At 51.0% G+C, this 19,118-nt stretch overlaps 7 protein-coding genes and 1 non-coding gene across 8 annotated transcripts; 5 read left to right on the top strand and 3 right to left on the bottom strand.

Moving 5' to 3' along the window:
* Positions 1–338: 338 nt before the first annotated feature.
* On the bottom strand, positions 339–3,100 carry Pmar_PMAR011595 (nucleoside diphosphate kinase, putative; the record flags this gene model as incomplete). Its single annotated transcript, XM_002773704.1, has 13 exons — positions 339–430; positions 476–557; positions 601–675; positions 860–923; positions 1,052–1,104; positions 1,151–1,218; positions 1,271–1,353; positions 1,542–1,637; positions 1,999–2,100; positions 2,156–2,262; positions 2,344–2,453; positions 2,524–2,576; positions 3,009–3,100. 13 exons carry the CDS (start codon positions 3,098–3,100, stop codon positions 339–341), a joined length of 1,077 nt encoding a protein of 358 aa, XP_002773750.1.
* A 54-nt stretch (positions 3,101–3,154) lies between these two features.
* Pmar_PMAR011594 (Set1 complex component swd3, putative) lies at positions 3,155–5,329 on the bottom strand (the record flags this gene model as incomplete). The annotated part of the gene is made up of 9 exons (XM_002773703.1): positions 3,155–3,229; positions 3,455–3,592; positions 4,059–4,107; positions 4,173–4,253; positions 4,297–4,430; positions 4,473–4,585; positions 4,698–4,826; positions 4,989–5,113; positions 5,196–5,329. 9 exons carry the CDS (start codon positions 5,327–5,329, stop codon positions 3,155–3,157), a joined length of 978 nt encoding a protein of 325 aa, XP_002773749.1.
* A 291-nt stretch (positions 5,330–5,620) lies between these two features.
* On the top strand, positions 5,621–8,198 carry Pmar_PMAR011593 (ubiquitin-conjugating enzyme E2-23 kDa, putative). The gene is made up of 10 exons (XM_002773702.1): positions 5,621–5,713; positions 5,756–5,844; positions 5,891–5,978; positions 6,023–6,145; positions 6,194–6,279; positions 6,428–6,558; positions 6,617–6,719; positions 6,774–6,967; positions 7,013–7,131; positions 7,425–8,198. The coding sequence occupies exons 1-8, from the start codon at positions 5,670–5,672 to the stop codon at positions 6,947–6,949; spliced, it is 840 nt and encodes a 279-aa protein (XP_002773748.1). The 5' UTR covers positions 5,621–5,669; the 3' UTR covers positions 6,950–6,967; positions 7,013–7,131; positions 7,425–8,198.
* On the bottom strand, positions 7,273–7,344 carry Pmar_PMAR011592. Its single transcript has one exon. It is a non-coding gene; the product is annotated as a tRNA-Cys (tRNA).
* A 140-nt stretch (positions 8,199–8,338) lies between the features above and the next one.
* On the top strand, positions 8,339–10,821 carry Pmar_PMAR011591 (antibiotic synthetase, putative; the record flags this gene model as incomplete). Its single annotated transcript, XM_002773701.1, has 1 exon — positions 8,339–10,821. The coding sequence occupies one exon, from the start codon at positions 8,339–8,341 to the stop codon at positions 10,790–10,792; it is 2,454 nt and encodes an 817-aa protein (XP_002773747.1). The 3' UTR covers positions 10,793–10,821.
* A 616-nt stretch (positions 10,822–11,437) lies between these two features.
* Positions 11,438–11,924, top strand: Pmar_PMAR011590 (hypothetical protein; the record flags this gene model as incomplete). The annotated part of the gene is made up of 3 exons (XM_002773700.1): positions 11,438–11,511; positions 11,578–11,653; positions 11,823–11,924. 3 exons carry the CDS (start codon positions 11,438–11,440, stop codon positions 11,922–11,924), a joined length of 252 nt encoding a protein of 83 aa, XP_002773746.1.
* A 1,575-nt stretch (positions 11,925–13,499) lies between these two features.
* Pmar_PMAR011589 (hypothetical protein) lies at positions 13,500–14,768 on the top strand (the record flags this gene model as incomplete). Its single annotated transcript, XM_002773699.1, has 1 exon — positions 13,500–14,768. The coding sequence occupies one exon, from the start codon at positions 13,500–13,502 to the stop codon at positions 14,766–14,768; it is 1,269 nt and encodes a 422-aa protein (XP_002773745.1).
* Positions 14,769–16,320: 1,552 nt separating this feature from the next.
* Pmar_PMAR011588 (hypothetical protein) lies at positions 16,321–18,619 on the top strand (the record flags this gene model as incomplete). Its single annotated transcript, XM_002773698.1, has 4 exons — positions 16,321–16,547; positions 16,737–16,845; positions 17,516–18,391; positions 18,500–18,619. 4 exons carry the CDS (start codon positions 16,321–16,323, stop codon positions 18,617–18,619), a joined length of 1,332 nt encoding a protein of 443 aa, XP_002773744.1.
* Positions 18,620–19,118: the final 499 nt, after the last annotated feature.

Here is a 19,118-nt window from a genome sequence, read left to right as displayed (position 1 = left end):
AACTAATTCACCACATGGGACGAGGGTCTCTTCAAGCGGCCATCACCAATGCCGCATTGGAAGCCGCTGCTGCCGGGAGGATTCGGAAGAAATATCTACACCGTTACGATAACAATGGCAACATTGAATTTTCTCAGCCAAAATTTGAACAAGAAATCTCTTGCTTTCCCATTAGGGAATTATACCGCGTGATTGCATATATTCCAGAGCATATATCATCGTAGCTCGTGAGCTCACGATAGAGCCAGAGTCGTTGAATTGAAGACAGTCGTGGCACTGTGGGCCGCACTGGAAGTGTATCTCCCCCATAGAGGAAGACAAAATGCCTTATACTGGACTTACTCGACTTCCAGCTGACCGTCCTCTTCAAGATCCGTACAGTGTACAGCATTCTTCACTCTATCGATGCCAAAGGCGGCTCTCAGTGTGCCTGGGTACCACCGGTCAACTGTGGTATGAGAGGATATACCTCTACCTGGCCTGAGGGCCTTGGCGATTTGAGGATCATGGGGCCCTACGAACTTTCTGAAGGCTTCCACAGCAGACTCTTGCCGTATCTACACGCCCGATGCATACACATCAGAGAGAAGGGCTAATGACCTCAAGGGCCAGTGAGGGACCGCCACAGAGATCGTTCACCTGCATCGTGTACTCGGGGAGGACTCCACTATAGACCTGATGAGCTACATACTTGCGGTTACGATAGATGAATTTTGCGCCAGCGGTCTTGGAACAGATCACAGTCACGTGAACCGCTGCAACGAAACGTGCCCAGCTCGAATCCGACGGCATATATGCTATAAGCTTGGAAGCCACGAATAGGGAGTTCCAGCTCAGTTCTGGGACGAGTGCGTCTTACCTCGAGGAACTCCTCAGATGAACGCTTGTCCAAGGTACACCAGCGCATAGCAGCAATTTCGAAACTGAAAAAGCGATCTCGGTAGGACTCGAACCCACAATCTTTGGTTCCGAAGACCAACGCCTTATCCATTAGGCCACGAGACCATATAATCAACAACGAATGTGCCTCTCTGGTTCTTAACCCTCTCACCCGTTATCCAGAACCCTCTGTACTATTTCTCCAACTTGTGGTGTATTCGCAACCTGATCGAGTGAGACCATTCCATGCGAGTTCACTAGCAACACTCACATGTGGCCTGATGACGCAACAAGTGCAGTTGTTGAAGATCGCAGTCTCCTCAGCCGGGGAGTTGCTGCCTGAATAACAAACGGCATCAAAAGGGAGCAGCTTCCACTCGCTTGAAAGTACCAAAGAAGAAATCAATCTCTCGAGTAGCGTTCTCGGCTGAGTCACTGCCATGCACTGCGTTTCGAGTGGCATCAGTTCCGAATCTGAGCCAAGTGATAAAGGGATGATGCTCATCGTAAAGGCTAGCCCTAATGTGATAGGGTGCTACAATAAACAGCATGAGCCGAAGGTAACTAAATCTCATTCAACACCCACAGACACCCACAGCATTCCCACATAATTTCCCGACCGGTGGACCCTATAGAGACGCAGGGATTTGAGGAGACGCTACCTCGGGCGTAGATCTCCTTCAACCAGCTGCCTCCATTTGGTCACAGCGCCATCCCCCCACAGTTCTATTGCCACAACAGCATCGGATGTAACGAATCTGAGGGGAGTATTGACCAATCGCGAACGCCTAATGGGAATAATCTGGGGAACCTGGGAAGGTGCGCCGTCGAGTCGGAGAAATGTAATCCAATGCAAATGGCACATGATATTAGTCGTGATACGACTGCTAGTTCTTCTTGTAGTACTATTATACATGATTTATTAATAAAAAACTAATATCGATGAAATGATGGTTCCTATGAACGAATACTCCTTCAGACGCCGTCCGACCACTCGACGATCATATCCAACTGCGCACTGTAGACATTTAGATTGCAGATATGCATTGGCTGGCAAACGATAACAGTCCCGTGACCGCTATCTCAACGGATACGGAGGTTCCCAAGAGTGGCTCTCACCTGATCAAATCATCAAAAAAGCTCTTCCCCTTATGGTCACGATAGAACTCCTCCGCGGCCCGACGGTCTAGCTTGCACATTCGGAGGTTCTTGATGACAAACCTAGTGGGGAGAAAAACCAACTTCGCCACCTCTCGAGAGGAGCTTCTCCCCCCACCCAGCCTTCACGATAGCAGTCAATATCTCCCCTATATGGTTGTAAGCATCTGGCTTGATCATGGCCAGTGTGCGTCCCTTCAAAGTCTCCAGCTTGGTTCGAGTGAACTACACAAGGCGACACAACCCCTAACGTGTTGAAAAAACCAACGCTGAATCCTGCCACGGCTTGGTGCTCGACGGTAATACCTCATCCGCGTATTCCACGATCTTCAACTGCCTGGAGTACACGGTAATCGTAGAACCGATGGAAAGGTCCTCCGCAGTTACCCCTGGGAACTCGCAGCGCTTGAGGAACGCTGAATGGCATGGATGTAGGGACGGAGGTGCCACAACTTTCAACGATATGAGCGGCCCACTCGAACCTACGGCGACGATTTTTGATGTCGTACATTTCCAAGGTGCCATCGCGAAGGAAGTATCTGAACAAGATGGAAGCCGATCCGTTGCAGCCTCTGGTGTGGTTTATAATAGGTAGCTGACGAGGAGGGACACACTAACAAAATGGTCGATGCAGGGCTCGAACCTGCGACCCTCGCGTTATTAGCACGATGCTCTAACCGACTGAGCTAAACGACCTGTTGAACTGCAACCAACACCAACTTCAAGCAGCGATCATTTACTCAATATTCCACAGCAACACTACTTCCACTCACGCAATACATTGATTTGCGTCGAAGGACTCATCAGCTACACGCTACTCACGCGAATGCACGCGCATGCCCTAAGCAGGTTCAGTCGATGACTGGAAATATCAATCCTAATCTAATCCCCCCTCAAGCATGCACCAGCGCCGTCCGGACTGGCACATACTGACGACCAACCCGATGCTATCCGTTGCCACCCATCATTACGTCAGTTGATACCGCCTGAACAGTTCGGCAGTCTGATCGTACCACTCAACGAAGAAGGTGTATCGATCTTCATTGGCGTTCGTCCGCACCATATTACCGAGATTAAAGGAATAACCTGCAGCCTTCAAGACTCGATCTCACTTAGTCTACACCCCAGCCTCGGGAACATTCTCCCGCATACGGACCCGAGTCTTTTCAGTAACGCGACCGAAGCCGTATCGCTTAAGGGTGACACCAACCATATCGTGTCACGCCCGAAGTCGTCCCATCCTCATCGTTCATCACATTCAAACAGCCAGTCTTATGTCACATTCATCACACAAGGACTTTAGAACCCCCTCCAATGCTCACGACAAACCACACCGCAGACACGTCTTGAAGAAACTCGATTTCGGAAGTCCAAAATGAAACATAAATTAAAACAATGATATGCACGATCAAAGCACTTTAAGACCCGCAATTTGCGGAGGGACCTCATGGAAGGCTTCTTCTGGCAGCTCTTCAACATCCCCATCCATCGAGACACCGCCTTCCCGCACGTGCCAGACCATCGCACTCGCGTCACGACCGTAGCCCGTACTGACCTACACCCAATACTATTCGAGGGTAACCGGCAGTAGTAAGATGCACCAGAGGCCTACCAGGACCTCCCCCGTTGAGTTACAGGAAATGCTCGATATCGGGCAAGTGTGGCCCACGGGCGACTTCCCCACTGCTCTACCCGACTTCAAAACAACAGCGTATACACGCCGGTCAAGACCCGGCATGTACATCACTGGACTATCACTTGATTCTGACCGGAGTGAAAAATCACGATCGACACAGCGGAGCGAAGCACATCAATTCTAGAGTATATTACGTTCTCTCCCAAGTATGCTAATGCACGGCCGGCAGAAGTTCTTTATTTTTTCTCCATCGCTGGTGGAAGGCGCTTTGGTTGATGTAGACTCAGGCGACCCCTGCACGGACTGCGATCGACTACTAGCTGCAAACTGAAAGAGACGTCGGCATATCTATTTGACGATAATTCTATCAGTTATGTCTTCCCACCTCATTGGCGACCGACTTCACACCCGGCTGCTCTATGCCATGGAGCCACCTAAAGTAAGTGTCTCACATTCCACAGCTGAGCCCTCACCCCAACACACAGGACGGGAGCAGTACCTCATAGAGCGATGAGACCTCAGATCCCACACTCGTGCAAGACCGTCAGAATACAGACCCGCGATGTAAACAGGAACTGACCTGTGGAGGCATTCGACCAACCATCACCCTCAGGCGTCCTTACTTATCCCTGATATCACTCGAGGCAATCGTCGCTCCCATGCACTCAGTACCACTAGCACCAGCGCCGAGAGTCCGCAAACAGTCGACGGACCAGGAGGACCACAGTCGGATATTCCCATCCAGTCCTGCGGTGACCTGTTAGAGCTTGTGGGCAGTGAGTGTTGGAGTCCCTAGTACTATGACGGAGTCGTCCTGAGCATGTTGAACGGAGGATAAGGGGCTGTGGGAGGCGATGGCCTCGATGTGGGGTTTGTTCTGGTCCGAGGGATAGTGGCTGGAGAGGGAGGCAACTGTGCAAGAGAGGGTTAGTTGTAAATGCAGCGGCCACGAATCGAACCGACAACCGCCGGATTCGCAACAACACCCTCATCCCACTAGACCATAACGTCGCATTATACTCACATTGTCGAACGTCCCACAAGGAGAGGACTCCTCGACTGTCACCAGTGGCCAAGGAGCACGAGTTGGGGGACTTCCCCAATGACACACAATACGTTGGATCATCACATTTGGCGGACCCCACTGACGTGCCTGACCACCAACAGCATCGCCAACTACAGCAACTATGGTAATGGCCTGTCAAGCACGTCTAGCCCACACCGGCCTTGTACAGTGTACGTAGTCACACAGAAACGGGTATGGTTGCGCGATGTACTCGATTTACGGTATAGAGATGGCTTGAGAGAGACTGACCCGTCCTCGTATCCCATAGGTAGAGGGCTCCTCCTTCACAAGCAGTGACGAGCCAATTGCCACTGCCATGCCACGCACAGTCCGTTAGAGACTGAGTGTGGGAACCACCTAGAGTCGAGATCAATCTGAGAAAGGCGTATCTTAAGGTTGAGCGTGCAAGATACGAAACAGGCCCAATTGCAGTGCATTGTTGAGGCGGCCCATCACCTTCCTTCGGCAAGATCCCATATCTTCACGGAAGTGTCAGCGCTGGCTGTTGCTAATTTGTCGTGGGTGTTGAAGGTCCCTCGGACAACACATGCCTCATGACCAGTCAAGCGGCAGGCGGGATCCAACCGCATTGTCTTCGTGAGAAGCTCAAATGGAGATTTCCGACGATTACGCTCCGTGAAAATTCCGACCCTGATACGGAATAAATGACGCACGATTATGCGACATACGCATGGGAACCGTTGTTGTCGTGGACTTCTGGAATACTTCCCCCCAAACGAGGGGGGAGGCCTCGCCCTAAAGATGTTCGTGCATTCACGTTTAATTCGATTGGAAAATCGTTATGTGGCTGCACCCAGCGATGTAGCAGCAGTCTCCTTATGTTGGTCCCCTCGTGTTTAGCCACGACTTATGCTCCTCTCAGCAGTACCCTTGAACGTTTTGTCTACAAAATTCTGTTATTGATCATCCATGTCCCAAGCAACGAATCGGAAGCATACGGACTTCGCTAGATTGTAGGCTGCCAACTGGATCAGCCCAGCTCCACTCCTGCTCAGGATGCGAGCCGGCTATGAAGTTGATGTCGATCCGGAGTCGAAGAACGTCACACAGGACTTCTCGGTGCTCTTTTACGCACCTGCCGAATGTAAGAGGCTTGTGACCCTTCTCCCACGGGAGTTGATGCCTGCCAGCGCCGTACAAGGGTGGGGTATTCCGAATACACGTAGAGTTACCGGAGCAGTACCCATTTCAGAGTCCGAGTATAGGTTTCAAGAACAGGTCGGAATACGATCACTTCAATGAAGACTGCTGATGTGCTTCAGGATTTACCACCCAAATATAGACGAGCGGAGCGGCTCGGTGTGCTTGGATGTTATAAATCAAACCTGGACTCCCTTGTACTCTCTTGTCAACATATTCGACGTCTTCTTGCCACAATTGTTAGCGTAAGACGTGTAGGAAGGGTATGGGAGATGACTACCTGGTGGTGGCAGATACCCAAACCCGTCGGATCCATTGAACCCGGAAGCGGCTGCCCTTATGCTCAGAGATAAGACGGCCTATGACTACAAGTGCCAAGGTGAGTATTGCGTGCCTTGTGGGAAACTGTTGAAGTATCATCGTCGTTGAAATTCCCTGCTGTAGCACGCCTGTTTGGTGGCGTACGAGAGATGGAATGATAGTTATTACAAAGGCGCTTATTATGAGGAAGTATTACCCGCTCTTAGAGTACGTAAGATTGTACGCGACAGCAGCTGCACTAGAAGCAGTCGTAGCTGCTGGTAAAGAGGATGCCACTGCTGATGACATCATGGATGATACTGCTGAGGTTGGGGGTTGCACTCCGCCCTTGAGGATGGTAATTATCCTACTGTTCCTTATTGGAATAATGCTACACGACTTAACATTGTTATCAGGCCGCGGGGTCATGCTGTAGTACAATCTCCTCGTCAACGGCGGTCTCTAGTCCATCAGCGCTCACCCCAATAGTGCGGGAACGAGGAGCTGCTCAGAAATGCTGTAGTGTGGAGCTACGATTTGTTCTCATTGTGTACATGTCTGGCGCATTGTCAGATCCGGCGGCTCGAGAATTCTGTGGAGGCCCTAAGACTAGCAGTAGGGACATCGGTTCTGAAGTCGATGATGACGATGACGTGCTGAGGGATATGACTGATGACGAGATGACGGGCAGTGAATTATCAGCTTTGGAACTTGACTGCGTGGATGAGCTGGATCTAGACGGTTTGTAGCCGTCGCTGGATGCCACGGTGTGAGTTGAAGGACAATGGGAAGGAGCGAGGTGGTCGTGTTAGGTATACTTGCATGCGTATGTAGAAGCATCTATCCTGAATTCTGTACTCTTGTTATTATCATCGTTGCTGCTGCTGCTGCTCCTGCTGAGGCAGGGGAAATTTGTCGTCAAGTGCGGGATGTGAGTTGGGAGGTTGGGAGCTGGGAAGAGTAGTCGTAGCTGAATTTCTGTATCATGGACTACTCGAGCTCGGTTCAAAGGGATTGTAGTAAGCCGAATGTGATGAGTGTGTATGGCAAAAGGTCACCGGTAGTGGAATTAAGGGCGCGCCCGGATTTGAACCGAGGACCTGCTGATCTGCAGTCAGCCGCTCTAGTACTGAGCTACACACCCTCAATGTATTTTGATTGTTCATGCATTGCTACTTTTCTCACACATCAGCAGAAGCGATCGAGATTCTTCCTTCGGGTCAGGTGCCGCACGGAAGGAGACCGTCAGCAAATTCTGTTATTGTTTGAACATTTCTGATGCACGAGGACCGCCTCTCCCCGGTGTGTGCTCATCTCGTATACGACGTGTATATTTATTCAACCTCTTTTTGGGGTAACGCTGTAGTTGGTATATGTCATTGTAGAATTACTTTATCCAAGTAACTAAGCGGTGTGCTATTGTAAACGCTTGCGCTTGCAGTTGCCAATGGCGTCAGGTGTACGCAACATTGCAAAATCGGTCCGTGGTCACTCTGCTAATTCTTCTATTGATTCATTATCGCGTGGCGTGGCGAAATCGATGGGGATTGAGGAGAGTTCTGATTGTCATTTTTTATGAATTTTTTATCCCAATACGATTGGTTGCTGAGCGCAATTTATCAAAGTGTCGATGCGTTGCTTGTATGCGAATTTCTGTACTTGCATCTCCGTGATTTCTTTCTTATGCTGCTTGACTGCAGTCAGCTATATGTCACTATGGCGCTAGAGGTGAGTTGAGGCTTCCTCCTGGTGATGATTTTGTGATCGAAACATTGTTGGAATATATGTTTGCTTTCCTCAGCTGAGTTTTAGGTGTAACTGTACAGAAACCGATGAGAATTCCCTCGTTTTTCATCGGAATTTCCGCAAATGTCATCTACGCATGTAGTTGACCATGTGCATATTCTCCCACACCAGACTGAAATATCGTCAGTGTAACCATCGCTAGTTGAGTTGACTTTCCCTCAGGCGCCTTGGTTGTGACCAGATGTGTGACGAAGTAGTCTGTGCATGATGACAATAGCTGCCAGTCTGAATACGCACTACTGAGTATCGATTCAACCCTAGATACTTCCACCCACACTCTATAGTTGTGTTATAGCAGTCGGGAGGTGAACAGTGGACTCAGAACTCAATGCATGGAGCACTTGCTTTATGACAACCTCTGGCTCGACTTCGTGGCGGCGGCAGTCGAGTTTCCGGACAACATCGCCCTACGATGTAACGCTGCTGTCTTCACTTATCAGCAGCTTCGCCGCGTGGTGGAGGTCCGGGCGGCCGTATTGTCACGCCAGTACGGTTTGGTGTCGGGTTCGAGAGTGCTCCTACTCCTACAACGAGGAGTGTCTTTCGTCGTCACTGCCCTAGCGCTGTGGAAACTCGACTGCACTATGATCCCCCTCGATGCTGACCTCACCCCAGATAGTAGAGCGCAACAAGTGGCTGAGGAGGGTGACTGTGACCTTTTGATAGTCACCACTGGTCGGAGTACCATTGACTTGTCATCGGTCAACGGCAGAGTCGTTGGGATCGACGAGCTCGACCGGTTGGAAGATTCTCAGGCTATTGAAAAGGAGTGTGATGAGAGGTCAGCACCAGCGTACATAATGTTCACGAGTGGCTCGTCTGGTCGGCCTAAGGGTGTAGTGGTGTCCCACACTAGTGTCGTCAATGTGTTAGAGCACTTCGCTGCTGAGCTCGGACCAGACTGGCGTCGGCTGCTGGCGGTGACCACCTTCCAGTTCGACATCTCCGTATTGGAGTATATGCTGCCACTCACGACGGGAAGGCAGTGCATCATCGCTGACACCGAGACGTGTAGGAGTGCACCTAAGATACTCAACATGCTCATTGAGGACTCCATTGACTTGATGCAGGCTACCCCTACGATGTGGCAACTGTTGGTAGCTGCTGGGCTGTTGGAGAGAGCCATGGGGCTCAACAGTGGACTGCAGATCCTCTGTGGGGGCGAGCCCTTCCCAGCCCATCTAAGGTGCCTCTGTGACGTTGCCTCGAAGGTCCTCAACTGCTACGGCCCCACCGAGACTACTATCTGGTCGAGCACGTACCAAGTGTTGCCAGATGAGGATGGGCCTGTGCCTATCGGTCGTCCTATTCGGAACACTACTTTCAAAATCAGTGCTGATGGTGAGCTTATCATTGGTGGCGCGGGGGTGGCCCTGGGGTACTTCAGACGCCCCAAGGGGTCGGCTGGTGGTTTTTGTGTGGATGGTTGGTATGCTACTGGCGATCGAGTCAGGTTGGATCCTCATCGCGGTGGTGACTACGTATACTTGGGCAGGTTGGACGACTCCCAGGTGAAGGTGCGAGGGTACCGTATCGAACTAGGGGAAGTTGAGAAGGTCCTCAAAGAGCAGCTAGCTGAGACCAGTCAGTGTGCGGTAGTGCCCTATAGGGACCATCTGGCCGCATTCATAACGGCGGACCCCTCACACATCGACGTGGTCAGTCTCCGTCGAGAGCTGTCGAGGACATTGCCACCGTATATGATACCAACATGGTTCACATCGTTACCATCCTTGCCAGTTACGGCCAACGGCAAGTTGGATCGGAGAGCCTTGTCAGCCTACTCCGTCACCAAGGGTCGGAGGCGACCACAAATGCCCACCAGCCCGCGAGGACGCATACGGAAATGCGTGAGTGAAGTGCTCGGGTTCGAGGTGCTTGACGACGCCTCGCTGGCCAGTCAAGGAGTCACTTCCCTCCTGGCTGTGGTTCTGGTTGAGAGCCTTTCCGAAGCGTTGGGAGTGGTCGTTGATGTTGAGCACGTCTTTGCGCATGCCCGAGCCGACTCTTTCTTTGGCTACATAGAGGAGCTGGCAAAGGCAAATACGGTGGTTCCAGTAGCCGTTAAGAAGGCTGAGAAGAAGGCGAAGAAGTTGGACCCGTTTTTGTCTGCTTGTCAAGATGGCTCGGTGCTGGACACCTACACTATAGAGGAGATCCAAGACAAGACCACTACCGTTACTGATCGCTTTGGGTCCTCCCCCTTGCATTATGCTGCTGGTGCTGGTCACTTGCGGGTCTGCAAGGTTCTATTTCAAGTGGGTGGAAACCCTCACTACTGTGACCACAAGAGCGGTCGCAACGCCCTTCACTGGGCGGCACGGAACGGCAGAATGGGCATGCTGGATTGGCTCCTTGATGACTGTGATGTGCCTGTGGACACCGAGACTAAGGATGGCACTACTCCGCTACAGCTCGCATGCTGGGGAGGCTCCCCTCAAGTGTGTGACGCATTGGTCGCCCGAGGCGCGGATGCCCATCATGTTAATCGATGGGGGTGTATAGTAACTCACTTCGCAGCGTTGTCGGGCCAGCTAAAGACAATGAAGTGGTGCTCTTCAGTACTGAGCCCTGAGGAACTAGCTCAGGGCAATGACCAGGGCCACACAGCTCTGCATAAGGCGGCGTATGGGGGCCATGGAGATATCTGTCGATGGTTACTCACATTTGACGTCTTTAGGAAGCTTAGGAAGACGCCCGATGTTAGGGGGCAAACTCCTGCTATTCTCGCCCGGAAAAGTGGGCATGAAGGGCTGGCTGAATTCCTTGATGCTCGTTGTTGTTGATAATGATAGTTCCTTGTATGCTTTCAATGATCCTATCACGAGTTGTGTTAGTAGTGGGGAGGAGGAGATTGTTGCTTTACTAGAAGCAGGGATATGCGTTGTTGGCCGACCATGGGCCTCGCCAGTGTGGGAAAAATGTGCATGGTCAGCTACATGTGTCGGTGACAATATGAAAATTTTAGGAATTTTTTTGTTGGTTTCTGATTCGTACGTTGACTCCAATAGTTAGTGAGGAAACTCCTGAGCTCAGCAGATGGGCCCAAGCATATATTCCCCCAAAATTTGGTCCTCGTCGGCCACAGTATTGATTCTTTTCCCTAGCCATTCGGTCGTTCAGAACGGGTTATGGCTACCATTGTATATACTCCCTGTGCTTACTGTGGCGAAGTGGGCGAGTGGCCACATCCATACACGTGTAGTCGATGCCAGGATGTGAAGTATTGTTCCAAAGACCATCAGCTACAGCATTGGAAGGAAGTCTGCATTGTCGGGCGCGAGGCGTTGTAGAGGCCCTGGCAGGCTCATGGGGCAGAGTGTAGAGGAGCCGGCGGGAAGACACCAACTTTGGCCGAACAAGTTGCAGACCTGCGTGCGGCCATGCAGGTGGGCAGATTCTGATGAAAAAACCGTCAAATGCAATTCTCGATGTTCCAGACACACGCCGAGAGAACCCAACGCCTCAGCGAGGCGATAATGAAAGCTGGAGCCGAGCAGGAGCGGTAGGGCCCGGACTTGGTGGAATCTCAGGTCCTTCCGTGTTAGTCGAAAAATAATCGGGTGTTTAGGATCATTCAAGATGTCTCAGAGGCAACCGCGACAGTGGTGGAGGTCGCTAGAGAAAAGGATAGGGCCGAACAGGAGGTACCTGGCCGGGGACAGTGTTGGAATATGTGTTGGCTTTCCTCAGCTGAGCTCAGGAGTTTCATCGATAACTCGGGTAGAAGTATACAAAAAGAATTTCCTCAGAATTTCCATATTGTCACCGACACGTACATATTTTCCCACACTGCGTTTCGCAGTCGGCTGACAGGTAGCGACGGCCCAGAGTGAGCTGAAGGCTAAGTCGCGAGAAATAGAGATGTGCCTCACTCTGATAGGCGGCCACTACGACCATGGTCATGTCACTAGATGAGATGGTGGTTGTTGAAGGCTGCCCTTGACAGGCTACGAAGAAGACCCGGAATGAGGATGCCCTCCGGCCTTGACCGCGAGTCAGTCAGCGGCTCTGGCGGAGGCTTTGGCTGAGCGGGGATGGGCGGTCGTTGAGGGCTTCATCGACATGAATGCTGTTGGGAGGATGCGGTCCCTCTGGATGGACCGATATCACTCTGGTGGGTTCGAACTGTCGGTGATTGAATAAATTGGAGTCGGCTCAGGGGAGGCCAATTTCCAGAGAGGAAGGATGGGAGGCGGCAGGTCTGGTCAGAATATGAAGTCATTGCTAGAGATGCTCTCGCAGTACTGTAGAGGCTGTAGCTCAGATACGTTGAAGAGAGCTCCCGAGGGGACTTTGTGCGATGGCTGTCTCCTGAGGATGACGACTGTCCGATCAGTTACAAGTGGTTGAGAGCAGGTCATGGCTACACTCCATGCCGGTTCAAATATGAGCGTGTTCAGGTATGGACGGTATCGTCCAGAATTTGGTTCGAAATAAAAGATGTCCAGCGTTGGAGGAAGTGGACACGGTGGTGGCACAGAGCTCCATGATAGCTGTCTATCCAGGTGACCTATCTGATAATGATCGCGCGCCACCAAATTCTCGGGTTCGTACTTGGCACCCTACTCTGCTAGGTATAGGAAGTGGTAACGCGGTCGCGCGATATATTCGGCATATCGATAATCCCATTGACGATGGGAGAATCTTGACGGTGATGGTATATCTCAATCCTGATAGTTGGGAGATGAGTAGTCATGGAGGTGTAGGGCTCATACCACTCCTTTGTGAAATCGCATTCCCTCTGGTCACAGGCACTTCGGGTATTCCACACTGCAGAAGATGGCTCGGAAGTCGCAACGGATATCTGCCCGAAAGGCGGCCGGTTATTAGTTTTCCTCAGCGATCGAGTACCACATGAGGTAGCCAGCTTGACCGCGCGCCACGAAATTCTGATTGCTACTAGTCAGGTGCTTCCAGTGACAGGAGACCTTGATCGACTAGCCATCACTACTTGGTATATGGACTTCGCCGCCAGAGCCCGGGCCACTTCCGATGGGCCTAACTCGGAGGAAACGGAGAAGCTCCGGAATGAGATCGTCCGCATGGGTGGCCATAGTGTGCATGACCATTCCGTTGCTACTTGAACAACCTCCCTCTTGCCTTGTGTTGATCTAGGGTCTTAGAGAGCGCCATTCGCGAGGCTTCGGTATCGAGGCCCTCCAAGTCAGAGTATTAACGGTCGTGGGAATGTTGAGATCGTACTTGGAGTTTCTTATTGAGTTGTGAGTGACAGTTAGTTGTTCATGTCAGTAGCGCACAGCTGGCTTCCTCGGATCACAGCTGATCTAGCAGGAGTAGAAGCTGCTGCTACGTCGATCCTGGAAGCCATCGATTCGAGTGGCGAGGAACCACTTAGCATCGTCGTAGCGGGTCGTAGCGGCAGCGGCAAGACCGCATTGTGTTCGGCCATTCAAGCGGCGGCTGCTGCAGAGGCTGCTTGGGACACGATGACCATCGACCTTCTTGAGTGAGTCTCCGTCACTTACACCAATGGCAATAGTCGGGACCAACATAAGACTCACGATCATTCGTGTGTTCAGGTGCTCTCGTGACTCGGTAGTGTACAGCAATCCTCTGGCCCACTTCATGGATACCATCGAGCATCGCTATCGACGTATCCCTCACGAAAGCAACAGCATCTTGGTCCTCGAGGGGTGGTCAGACCTTGGTCAGGATGAGGCCTTGGCTGTTGAAGCTGTGTTGGAGCACTTACCCTGTCGCGGTCCGATGGTATGTCTGGTGCCAGTAATTTCTAAGGAAGACTCTCCAGCTTTCGCTGACGGCTACATCGAACTCGGCCCTCTTGACGACGCCCAGCGATTGGACTACTTCTCTCGGTGCCTGTCATCATGCGCTACGCGTACTGCTGTTGACCTTACGGAGGGAATGCTCATCTGCGATCTCGCAAGTGTGTACCGCTTCGCCTGCCTGAAGGCGATCGATGGTGGCCGCGATAGTCCCTCCTGTACTGACGTGGTCCGAGCAGTAGCTCAGCTCCAACGGAAGGCCTCTGATGTTCCTCCAGTGTTGGCTGGTCGGCCGTGTCTCTGCGACGGTGGGAACTCAGAGACGATGGTGAAAGTCTCTTCCCCTCTGGAGGAGTTCTTCGGCTCAAAGCCTCAAGTGGCTCTCCTAAAGGATTCTGTCGTGTCTAAATTTGGGCCAGGTCTTCCTCGTGATTTCCACAGCATTCTTATCACTGGAGCTTCGGGATCTGGTAAGACGTTTCTATCGAATCTCCTTGCTCGAGCCATCGGAGCTCGATCGGTGCTCCGCTTGAAGGCTTCGGACATTCTATCCAGCTTGGTGGGTGCTTCAGAGGCCAAACTTGCTAAGCTTCTTAGTGACATTCGCAAAGAGCCAGGCCCCTTCGCTATCCTCATTGACGACGTCGAGTCTCTTGCTCCCGCGGACGTGGGCAGTGTGAGCGGTACCGTTCAACGGTTGCTGGTGACTTTGCTGCAGTATGGCATTGACGACGCCGGCTGGGGATTGTTGGCCATGACTACTGTTGACGCTTCTAAAGTCCATTCAAGATTGCGGGAGAAATGCATAGAGGTCCAACTTGATGCAACTCTTGATCCCATCACAGCCGAGAGACTTTATCAGAAGAGTGCACAGGGTCTGCCACTCCCAGCGACGGGCCTCGGTTTTCTCTCGCCGGCTGAGATTGTGTGGAAGGCGAGAGAGGCCGCCTGTGATGCTGTTAGAATGAAGGTCGATGGAAATGTTAGTGATCTTTGCAACGTTTCTTCGTAACATGTTGAGGGTTGGGTTATCGACACAGAGTCTCATGTCTCGATGATGATCTCGATTGGGACCACGTTGAACGATTGGACTCAGTGCACGCTTTAGCTTCTGTAATGGTAATGAGCTGATGCATTCCTGTGGGACAAGCAAATTCTGATGTTCACGGTGAGACACTCCTCATAGTTTGTGAATGGGGACAGAAGTGGATACGCACAGGAGTGGGGCGATGTGCGAATGCAGGTTACTCCTAGTATTTGCAATAAATAGGAACGAGAAATTGTGATTTTATATGATTATTATTCTCTTGATTGTGTAGGCAATAGTCTACTACAAGTCAATTAGAATACTGTAAAGGAAGGAGACATGTATTGTTGTATCTCTTGGCCTCTGTTCAGTATAGTTTATCTGCCTATAGATGTTCTCCATTGGTCGGGGAGTATAATTAGCAAATAACCCCATTATCACGTCACGTGGCTCTCCTAGTCATGTCTAACGACGAAGCCTCATAATCTGACTACTGACGAATAGACCTATCGTCAGCTATTCGTCTTTTTACCATCCGAGGCATCACACGCGCGCGATACTATTTTCGTTCACATATGTTGATAGTACACAGCAAATCTTAAGCAATTCCTACTAGTATGTTGCATATGAAATATCAACGTACGAATAATTAGTAAATAGGTGAAATATAAATAGACAGTATATATATAATAAATAAGATCTTTAATTGAGGACTCCAGAGCCGTATCATTAATGCGGCTTTGATACAGCTTCTATCGTTGAATCAATAACGTAGTGAATATAAGCCACCTCAGCTATCTCGAGCTAGTCATCCAGTATCCTATGAAATAGGTTCGGATGAAGCGTATGGATCATCATCGGTGGAATAGTCGCATAGACAAATGCTGCGGTCTAAGGTTAAACAAAGACATCAATATATGTCTTTGGAGGGCCCTATTCGGGCATGATGTGACGGAGGAGTGGTATACAAGAATCACACAACAACTTCAGGGGACGAAAGATTTGGGATCAAGATCCGGAATTGGGGACGGTGCAAGATCGTTATACATATCAATGGTGAATAGTGTATTGGTTAAACTTCAAGGTTTCACCAGTAATGGCTCGGGTTCAATCTTCGCGGGCTGTAATTTTTTAACCCTCAACTTTGTTTCGAGGTTTAATATTCCCCGATTCTATGCGATCGTCAAACTCAACTCTTTCAAGCCTAACTGTGTATGTACGCTGCACCTACACATTTGACGACGTGAAATTCAACTAACCACAAACATTTTTCGGGCGCGCGCTACTACCGTTGTCTATTTCTTGAAATCGTTCTGTCGGTTCCGCGCTGAATAATAGATCTTGCTTTCGATGATTACGCAGTCCCCTACCATGTGCATCACAATAACATCGCACTCCCTACTGTGTGTGATTCACTATAAAGCAGGTGTCTCCATTTACTTCCTCCTTATACGTGGTTCGGCAGAAATGGAAAGAGCGTACATATTTGGAAAAAGCGGCATAGATCTTCTCCTCAGTAGTTTCCATGTCCTCACCAATGCCTCCTGGAGGGAGTCCCAGCCCTCCAGGCAACTACCCAACCGGTGGCCCCCCTCTCCCCCCTACTGACCCTGCTGCCTCAGGGGCCATAGTAGAGCAGATCAAGCTGTCCATACGGGACGCTGTGGGTCGATGGTCTGCCAATAGTGGTGGGGAAGGGATCCCTATAGGAGTCCTCGAGACGGATCCTACTGTTGGGACTATGCTACCTAGAATGGGAATGAGGTGAGGCTGAATCTCCCCTCGGCGTATGTGATGTTTTATCTAATTCGCCTTTTCACTGAACGAGAGTGAATTATGGAAACTCGGTGAGAGTCGAATCCCTCTGTTCCTTGTTAAGTCCAGGTCGTAGGCAGTCAATTTCGTGGCGCGTGACGGTATGAACGCTGCCCACTGACGAGTGGTTTCTTATAGGTTACAGAGATTCATCCAAGTCCACTGCCACAATGACTTCAAAGTCTCGATGGACGGCCGAGTAGGACTGGCAACAACGACCGCCCCGATGCCCTACCAACAGACAATGGTAGTAGTATTGACTTGGGACGCCGCCCCACTGCTATTCTTGTTGGGGAAGCTGGAGGGGTCATCAGCGGACCCCTCATGAATCCATCATAGGATTAAATTCAACGTTCAGCTGCCGGTTCTGGGAAAGCTCATATTTTTTAGTCTTCGTTGTTCATTTTCATTCGAAAATACTCACTCGATCCTCAAATACGCGTGTTGGAAGTTTTGAGGAAAGTGTGGTAAAATCTCGTCGGCTTTTTTCGAGTCGTAGTGATACTTCCCGAGCTCAGCTGAGGAAACCGAACATACTTGCCAACACGGTTGCTCATAGCGTATGATGCCGACTTGATACGGTAGATGTGGGTGAGCGCCATTCAGTGTAAATGCGTAGAAAAACCGAGGGTGGCCAGGCGCAGTGTTGGAGGAATATAGGTTCGCTTCCCTCAGCTGAGTTCAGGAGCTTCCTCACTATTGCCTATGCATTTGGGGCAGGGGTGTGGGGAAACCAAAATCTGGTAGGAATTTTCATATGTCAGCAGCACATGTAGTTGACCATGTGCTTGTTTCTGTGAAAATATGCACTAGATGGGAAATACCGCTCTAGTTTCGCCATCGCTGTGGCCGCATTGAAAAGGGATACAATATTGACGCTGGATTGTGACGTGGTTGTTGTTGTTGTTGCTATTCAGTCTACGGGTGTCCAGCAACAGCAGCAGCCGCAGCCTTCCCCCGCGCCATCTGAGATGGTCCAAGGCGGGCCTTTTGCTTCTCGTAGGCCCCCTGGGGCTCTGTACCGGCCGGCCATGCTAGCTGCCCCCTACAGCCCTCCATTGGTGCATCATAGGAAGGGTGGTGGTGTAGGAAAGGGTGGCAAGGGTGCCCTTGGGCCTATGGGCATGTCCCCGTCCTTCCACGCAGCGGCAGCAGCAGCGGCAGCGGCGGCAGCGGCAGGGTTTGGGTCGCCCTTGGGAGGGCTGCCTCAATCGGCGTTAGGAGCAGTGAGGGCAGGCATGTCGCCTTGGGCAGCGGCAGCAGCAGCGGCCCAACATATGCATATGGGGATGTTCGCAGCCCCCCATCAGGGCCCCCCACCGGAGCTGCCGGAGCCCCCGCTGTTTGTGAGGGTAAATCCCTCGGCGGCTGAGAGCCCTGTGAGGGCACTGCAAAGCGCGTTGGCACATCTGTCGGGAATGCCGAGATCATCGAGAACGATGGCCGCGTTGTTGACGCTTGTTGCGGAGGAGAATCAGAATGCTGATAGAAGTGGAAATCCGATTTCGAGCGATGTGAAGAGGCTGATTGAATCGCATCCAGCGGTGCGGAAAACGGTGGAGTCGATTTTGCTGCCACTTGTGCATTTTCAACTGCAGCAAGCTGGGCATGCAGTGCCACCCGCGCCCGCCACGGCGATCGATTTGGTGAAGGTATTGAGGGCCGTTGATGGCGATGGGGCCGACGATGTTGGTGAGGAGAAGTTACCGCCGTTACCGCGGATAAAATTGCGGGGGAAGGACAAGGCTTTTATTCAGTTCGTGCAGGCGGCTACATTGATCAAGAATGCTACGGTAAGAGGAGGGTGCGTATCTTAGGTTCATCGTGGTAAGATACAAATTAGGTCCGATTGTGTCCATCTGTTATATGATGGGTCCGTCGAAAAAAAGTATTGTTTTTAGGGCGGAGCGATGCTGCAAGATCGAGATGCATATGAGATGATTCGAGCAGTGGTGGAGAGTAGGGATAGTGGTGACACGTGGGATGCCGGGGAGAAGTACCGTCACCATCGACGACGATGATCCTCTCTAGATGTATACTATTGCTGAATAAATTGTGATGGTTTTCTTGGCCCTCGTGGATTAGGCTTGTGTTGAATAAATTCGGCACGGGTTTTATGACGTTATGGACATGACCGCTGCGCCACGAAATTACGCAAGGCGTGAATACATCGGATCGTTTCTCTTCTTCGTCTGCCATGCCCACAGACACCCCGACTGTCGTTGATGAGAGAAACGACGAGCTTGCTGTTGCCTTGGTACTGTATGGAATGCTGTCGTATGTGTTGGTGTTATTCTGGGCTGTGAATACGACAAGACTATGCTTGAGGACGTACCAGATGATTGGGCATTCCCTCAGCATGTTCGTGGGAGTGCTAATGTTTCAAACGTTTGATACTATCATCAACGACCTCCTGCAAGGAGGGGATCAAAGTGAGAGGAGCTGATAGTTCAGTGTTCTCACGAGTAGTCGTGGTTTATTCCGAGTTCGTTTCAAAGAGGTGTGGTATGAACCAGAATG

Source organism: Perkinsus marinus (assembly GCF_000006405.1).
Source record: "Perkinsus marinus ATCC 50983 genomic scaffold scf_1104296958712, whole genome shotgun sequence".
NCBI lineage: Eukaryota > Perkinsozoa > Perkinsida > Perkinsidae > Perkinsus > Perkinsus marinus.
The sequence above is the reverse complement of the archived record's forward strand: the minus strand, read 5'-3'. Positions and strand labels throughout refer to the sequence as shown.